Genomic DNA, 7339 nt, shown 5'->3' with positions numbered 1-7339 from the left:
ATGTCCTGGAGTTTGTCTCAGCCTGCTTGGTTTGTTCTCGGAACAAAACCTCTACTAAACCCACTTCCGGACTGCTGTGCCCTCTTCCCATAACCAGTCGCCCCTGGCCACACATAGCTCTGGACTTCGTCACAGGCCTTCCCCATCTAACGGTAACTCTGTAATCCTCACCATTATTGACAGGTTTTCCAAAGTGTCTCACTTCATTCCCCTCTCCAAGCTCCCGTCCTCCAGGGAGACTGCGGACCTGCTAGTATGCCATGTGTTTCGTCGGCATGGCATTCCCACTGATATCGTTTCCGACAGGGGACCCCAGGTAAGGAGATCCTTCTGTTCAGCTCTTGGTATCAATGTCAGTCTTTCTTCTGGATATCACTCCCAGACCAACGGCCAGACCAAACGGGCCAACCAAGAGATGGAGACTGCCCTACGCTGCGTGACTTCTGCTAACCCTTCCTCCTGGAGCGCTCAGCTACCCTGGGTTGAATATGCCCACAACACCCTCACCAATGCCTCGTCAGGTATGTCACCCTTCGAGTGTGCTCTGAGTTACCTACCCCTCTTGTTCCCTGCCAAATAGGTTGCGGTTCCCTCTGTCCAGGGCCATCTGCGCCGTTGTCATCGTACCTGGAGGAAGGCTCGGGCTGCCCTTTGCGCCTCCGGCAGGACCCAGTCCCAACTGTTGCCGGGTCTCAGCCCCAGTCTACACCCCAGGTCAAAAGGTATGGCCCTCATTAAAGGACCTGCCATTGAAGGTGGCATCGAAGAAACCTTCCCTCCAATTTCATTGGTCCCTTTGAAAGTGTCATTAACCCCTCTGCTGTGCGCCTGAAACTCCCAGCCTCTCTCAGGATCCATCCTACCTTTCATGTATCCCTGATTAAACCTGTCTGCTCCAGTCCCCTGTCTCATCCTGCAGCAGCTCCTCCACCCCCTCAGCTCATTGATGACCATCCTGCCTATACCATTCAGCGGATTTTGGATGTGCGCCATCGGGGTCGTGGCTGGCAGTACCTGTTGGACTGGGAAGGATACGGACCGGAGGAGCGCTGCTGGGTGCTCCACCGTCACGTTCTGGACCCCTCCCTCTTACGTGATTTCTATACCTCACACCCAGATAAGTCAAGTGGCACCGGTAGAAGGGGGTTACTGTTACATCTGCTCCTGTCATGCCCTCAACTGCTCATCCTGTGTCTCCTTGACCTGCTGCCACTCCCCCAGTGCTCTCTCCCTCTCTCTGATTGTGTGGGCGGAGACAGGTGTGCTCAGTCAGAGCAGATCCCCACCAGCTACAACCTGTCCATAATCAAGACCTCTACAAATACTCAGTCCTGCCACTTCCACACTGCCAGATCGTAATCTCTGCTCAGTCAGTCTACATTTCTAGCCGTTTGTTACTATTAGATCCTATTGTGCCTGTTTTCCTTGCCTGACACGGTTTTCCTCTCTGCTACAGTTCTGCCTGCTCTGACTCTGGTCCCTGTCTCCAGTCCCACGTCTTCTCATCCTGCTACTCTGCCCTGGATTCCCCACTCTACTGCTCCCTTGGATTCCTCTCCGGACCTGCTTACCCTGTTGTCCCAACCCCTCTCACTCCAGCCTCAGCCTCCGCACCTGGTTTCCTGCAACCCGCCCGAGCTTCCCCTGGCCTGCACTCCATCTTCCCCCTGTGTTTCAATAAATGTCTTGATTACTTCATCCCAGTCCCCTCGTCTGAGTCTGCTCTTGGGTTTCCCTGTTCCACTCCACATAACAGTTGGGTTGGCTGGGTCCGGGTGTAGGCAGTGGTTATTTCCAGCTGGAAATAAATGTGGATACCTGGCAAAGGGGGTTGGGGCTGGGGCAGAGTGATAGGGCCGGCACTGGAGCTGCAGTGAGCTGCAGTATGTAGCCAAGGGGATTAGAGGCACTGTCAGACAAAGGGCCGAGAGGTCCACAGGAAATGATCTATGTGCATAAAGGCAGGAGGCAGTGCAGCGAGTCCAGCTCCAATACCAACCCAGCACTGGGGGAAAAAAGGAAAGTGCAAGGTCAGTAGAGCGTTAGTGAGAGCACAAAGGAACAATAGAAAAAGATCTAGCAGAGGCCATCACATGGAGAGGAAGGGAAACAACTGCTCTAGGTAAAATATATATATTTGAAAATAATTAATGGATTGCTTCCTTGTTCCCTACTGTACCTTTTGAATGACCAAGCTCAGTTGTCTTCCCTCTAGGGTATTTTCATTGAGAGACTTGGAATGCCTGTGGATTTGATGTCTGTCAGACATTTCCTCTTGGCTGTGTTTGGCAGGCAGGAGGTGGGGGCATTTGGTGGGTGGAGGGGAGCTGCGCATGAATGGTTCTTAGCAATATGTGCTGGTGGAGGAAAGACATTGCTCAGGCATGTGTTGGAGGAAATGCGGCAGTTTGGCGATGAGGCCCGTCCTGTGAAGTCAGTTTTAAAAAGGTGTTTTCTGAGTCATTGCTCTTTCTATTAGCAACAACAATCATAAGTCTGGTAATTGGTTCTGGCAGAAGAGATTTGCCTCACAATTAGACCAAGCTTTGAACCAAAACAAATGGAGTCTGCCAGTGCTTGCTGACCATCAGTAATACTTACCTGATAATGTTATGAAAAGGATCAGTGCCACTCCAATAATAGAGATCGTAAGAGACTCCAGTATTCCTGTATTTTCTTCTTCATATACTCCAATCTAAACACTCCATTCAAGCACGTCATGCATGTCGGAGGAGAGATGAGAAATAACAGCCACAAGCAAACTCAAGCCAAACAAACAAACACGGCAAATCAAAAGGGCTTCAAAAGTGATATTCAGAAAGAGCTGACGATGATAGAACAACTAGATCCTTTCATGTGGGACAAGGACCATCATGTGCCCTCTGCAGCTTTCTCTCTCTCTCTCTCTCTGATGGCAGAGGATCAAATGCCCAATGCTCTTCCCTTTCTTTCCACTGGTGTGCGTCGCCAAAGAGCTCTATTTTCATGTCATCAAACGAATTCAAACGCCTACCGTTGGCTAAATGGCGTTGGCACTTGGATTAGAAATAGTGCTTTGGTCAGATTTCATGAAAATAGATATCTTTGGCCACACACACCAGTGGTGGGTTTGGCGTCAAAATTAGAATGCATAAGCAGAAAAGAATCCCATACCTTCTGTAAAATATAGTGGTGGATCATTGATGCTATGTGGCTATTTTGCTTCCATTGGTCCTGGGGCCCTTGTTAAGGTCAACAGCTTAATGAACTTTACCCAGTACCTAGGACATTTTAGCCAGGAACCGGGTTGCCTCTACCAGGAGGCTGATACTTGATCTTCCAGCAAGACAATAACCCCAAGAAAAAAATCTAAATTAATTGTTAATTGGCCACAAAAATCAACATTTTGCAATGGCCATCTCAGTTTCGACTTGAAACCCATTGAAAATCTATGGTTTGAATTGAAGAGGGCAGTCCATATGCGCAGATGAAGGATATTAAGGATCTGGAAGCATTCTGTATGGAGGAATTGTCCTTCATCCCTCCCAATGTGTTCTCCAGGAAAATGCTCAGTGCCGCTATCCTTGCAAGGTTAGGTATTGAAACAGGGGTGTCAATCATTTTGACCCCTACTTTTTGAGAAATAAATATATTACTTGTTAAAAACATATTTCTCTGAGCAATTGTATTAGTATAAAATAATATAAATTCAGAATGTATTTGATCGAACAAATAGCTCAGTATTTAAATGATTTATTTTATATAGTAATTTTTGCTCATCTTTATCAAGGGTGTCAATCATTTCCGACCCCACTGTACATATGCAGTGAGTAAACAACAGTATATTAACAGTATATGAAATGACCAGTGTTCAATGTCTTTATATACATTGGGCATTAGTCTCAAGGTGCAGGGCAGAGTACCGGGCAGGTAGCCGGCTAGTGATGGCTGTTCAACAGTCTGATGGCCTCTCACTCTCTTGGTCCTGGCTCTGATGCACCTCTGTCTGATAGATGGTAGCAGAGTGAACAGACCGTGGCTTGGGTGACTTAGGCCCTTAATGACCTTCTTGGCCTACCTTCGACACCAGATGCTGCAAATGTCCTGAAGGGCAGGCAGCGTGCCCCCGGTGATGCGTTGGGCTGACCGTACCACCCTCTGGAGAGCCAAGCGGTCGATGGGCGGTGCAGTTGCCGTACCAGGCAGGGATGCAGGCTGACAGAATGTTCTCAATGGTGTATCTGTAGAAGTTTGTGCGTCTTCTTCACCACGGTGTTGGTGTGGTGTGGTGAGAAGATTTCATGTCCTCGGTGATGTGTGCACCTAGGAACTTGAAGCTTTTTACCCTCTCCACTGCGGCCCCATTGATGTAGCCATGTGCCATCAGTCTCTCGCAGTGCGCTCAATAACCTGCTTGCACTCCTCTGGGAGGTTGGGGAGAGAAAACATTCTGTGACGCTAACAGTACTATTAACAGGGAGGACATTAGTTTGGCTTGATTTTATTTGCCTCCAGGCTGAAGGTCTTGATTTCTCTGGCATTGCTAAACAAAATGAACCGTAGTCACACATTTACCAAATCTGAATAATCTCTGATTCTTAAAATGTAAAACAAAATGCACATTGACACAGCACGAGCTAAGAGTCGAGTGTGGATATATTCCAAGAACAACAGAGCAACTACAAATCCATTAGCTATCTCATATGGAAGACGGTACCATTGAAAAGGCTTGGAAATGTAGGCATGAATGCAGCCCAGGATTCTCCCCCTCGTTCTATCAACAGGGTCCAAATCATCTCCAGACCCCTTTTTTGTTCGCTGCTAATCAGGCTTTCTTAAGGCCATTTAACTGGCATCTGTGCTCTGACACCCATCCAATGCAAACCAGGTGACAGAATAGAGAGAGAGAGGGGATAGAGAGAAGTGTGTGAGTGTACATAGCACATTCCACCCTCCTCCTCCAAAATGCCATAGAGGTCAATAACACAAGCAAACCATTTGAGATGTCTGGCAGAGAGCTCTTATCTTTGTTTGGCTGATAATAACATATCTGAAACCTATTTCTGCTGTAGTTTCATTATTTCTGATCACACATTACTTCGCTAAAAAAATAGATGGGGCATTGAAGTCTTTCTTAGGAATCTGTCCTCAATATTTGGATAGAATCCTACCCTGGATATTCTCTGTCAGTCTATGTTGCCTTCCCTTAAACAGGTCCCTTGTAGAAGCAGCACTACATCTCCCTCATAGATCATCCTGACCTGAGCAGCAGCCGGTCATTACCAGAGCTGTCTCCCTGTCCTCTCAGATAACCCAGTCTGATTCCCAGCCAGGTTAAAGGCCTGGACACGCAGCTACACTTCATTGTGGAGTTGATGTAGACTGTTCTAAACATTAACTCATTTCCTAATGAGGCCCTTGTTTCAGACGATCATACTTATCTCAAAGCTTTGGCCCCGACGTACCTAACAGGGTGGACAAAGACATCTCCAAGTGTTGCTTAATGTAATTGATTGATAGCCGTGATCTCAATTTGTTATATAGACTAGAGTGAACTGGGCCAACGGGAGTCCTGATCCTAAGCATCCTGTCTAGTCAATTAAGTCTGTTCTTGTCCCTCCGAATGTTCAAATCAAAGTTTATTGGTCACGTACACAGATTTGCAGGTGCTGAGAAATGGTTGTGTTTCTAGCTCCAACAGTGTAATAATACCAATCAAACATAAAACATATTCAATACCATTGTAGCTAAATCACTGAGATCTTTAACTGCTATCCCTTACTACTTGATAGGGCCAAAATGTATCCAACATAAATAATTTAACCAAAGGTTTGCCAAGAAGACGTAGCGGACAAGTGGAGTGGTATCTGAAAGCCAGGTTAGAACAGCTATTGTTTGCGGGGTCCATTACTGTAATTCCCCTGGTCTTTTCCACCTGTCATAGGTAGTGATTACAGAGGCAGAGCAGCAGTGATTGCGGATCACAAGTGCCACGCTGGCATGAAAGTCTTCAGGAAATCCCTCCAACAAAACGTCCGACAGGCACCAGCCACGGGGGCCCCGAATCCCTCTGCCCAGAACAGAACCATCAGAGGGGCTGGGAGGCATGGGATGCAGAGCGGATTGTTGTAGGCTGAGGTAGCATGCTCGGTTTGGAGGGAGGATGGGGGAGAGAGGGTTGGCGTGGTATCAGTGGTTTGGAGGGTGATTGGGGGGGGGGGGGGGGGGGGGGGGTTGGGGGCAGAAGCCGAAGCTGTAGTGGTAATCCCCAATTGGCAGGCTGAAGAGATGTGAGTGACTACGTTCTGAGGCCTTCCATCACAGGCTGAAGTGGTATGGGTCTGCTCTGTCAAACTCATGTCAAAGGGCCATGGAACCTTGGTTCCAGTCTCAAGGATATTTAACGAGCACTTTATGGTTGAGCTAGTTTATCACCCTCCAAACCACTGATACCACGCCAACCCTCTCTCCCCCATCCTCCCTCCAAACCGAGCATGCTACCTCAACTATTGCCCCTTTGATGTTGCTGACCCGTTCCTCAGATAACTGACACCATTTTTTCCCTAAGTGTTCGTTTTAATGGAAGCTGTCCTCCAAAGAGGAGAACCATGCACTTGATACCAGTCCTTGCTTGAATATAATTTTAGAGGTTGGCAGTGATGAAGTCAAAACACTAAAACTGAGTTATTTCTTTATCAGTAACAATGCCAAAAATAATATTCTAGTAAGCATGAATCATATCATAAAGCTGTTGTTTCAGATCTTCGTACACAAGTCAAGACACTTCTCTGGCCTGTGGGAATGCAGTTCATTTCTTGAGTCTCTCTGCATGCAGCAAAGCTATGAATCTTATATCGAACATGACACTAATGATTCTGTGAGTATCCATGTAAATTCCAAAGGGGAAAGGAGTTCATGTTGGAATGTGCTGTGCACCAGGATCAAAACTCATTGTCAATGGGCTACAACAGCTTGCAAAAATCTGGTTCCACCACAGAAGAGGAAAGATAAGGAAGAGAAAGTGGGAAAGAAAAGACGGAGGGATGCGAAGGAAAAATAGAGGGAACGAAAAGCAGTCCTTGGTCTAAAGTGATTAATCATCTGTTCAAATCTTCATCTGTCTAACTTAACTGCAGTCAAGGGAAAAAAGAGCAGTGTCTCAGAGCATGGTAATACACACAACACAACTCCCTCACCCTGCCCCGTCAGGACCGTACCTGGATCCTCCATGCAGCTTTTACCACTGAGGACCACTTTGGAAAGAAGTGTTTAATGTGTTATCATCTTAGATCAAATATCTTCTTGATGTATGAATTCTTTTTTACCCAATATGAAGTCCAATCCAATCTAACAGCCTCTG

At 47.0% G+C, this 7339-nt stretch overlaps 1 protein-coding gene across 1 annotated transcript; it reads left to right on the top strand.

Annotated features, from left to right (window-relative positions):
• Nucleotides 1-389: 389 nt before the first annotated feature.
• Nucleotides 390-1445, top strand: LOC116358088 (uncharacterized). The gene is made up of 3 exons (XM_031807491.1): nucleotides 390-521; nucleotides 602-722; nucleotides 900-1445. Exons 1-3 carry the CDS (start codon nucleotides 416-418, stop codon nucleotides 1357-1359), a joined length of 687 nt encoding a protein of 228 aa, XP_031663351.1. The 5' UTR covers nucleotides 390-415; the 3' UTR covers nucleotides 1360-1445.
• The last annotated feature ends 5894 nt before the right edge of the window (nucleotides 1446-7339 follow it).

Source organism: Oncorhynchus kisutch, linkage group LG28 (genome assembly GCF_002021735.2).
Source record: "Oncorhynchus kisutch isolate 150728-3 linkage group LG28, Okis_V2, whole genome shotgun sequence".
Classification (NCBI taxonomy): Eukaryota; Metazoa; Chordata; class Actinopteri; order Salmoniformes; family Salmonidae; genus Oncorhynchus; species Oncorhynchus kisutch.
The sequence above is the reverse complement of the archived record's forward strand: the minus strand, read 5'-3'. Positions and strand labels throughout refer to the sequence as shown.

Excerpts from the sequence above, each read along its gene's own strand:
- LOC116358088 (XM_031807491.1), top strand. The coding sequence starts at position 416 with ATGGAGACTGCCCTACGCTGCGTGACTTCTGCTAACCCTTCCTCCTGG. Across the intron at positions 522-601 it reads CCTCACCAATGCCTCGTCAG|GGCCATCTGCGCCGTTGTCA; the intron begins GTATGTCACCCT and ends CCCTCTGTCCAG. Across the intron at positions 723-899 it reads TCTACACCCCAGGTCAAAAG|TCCCCTGTCTCATCCTGCAG; the intron begins GTATGGCCCTCA and ends TGTCTGCTCCAG.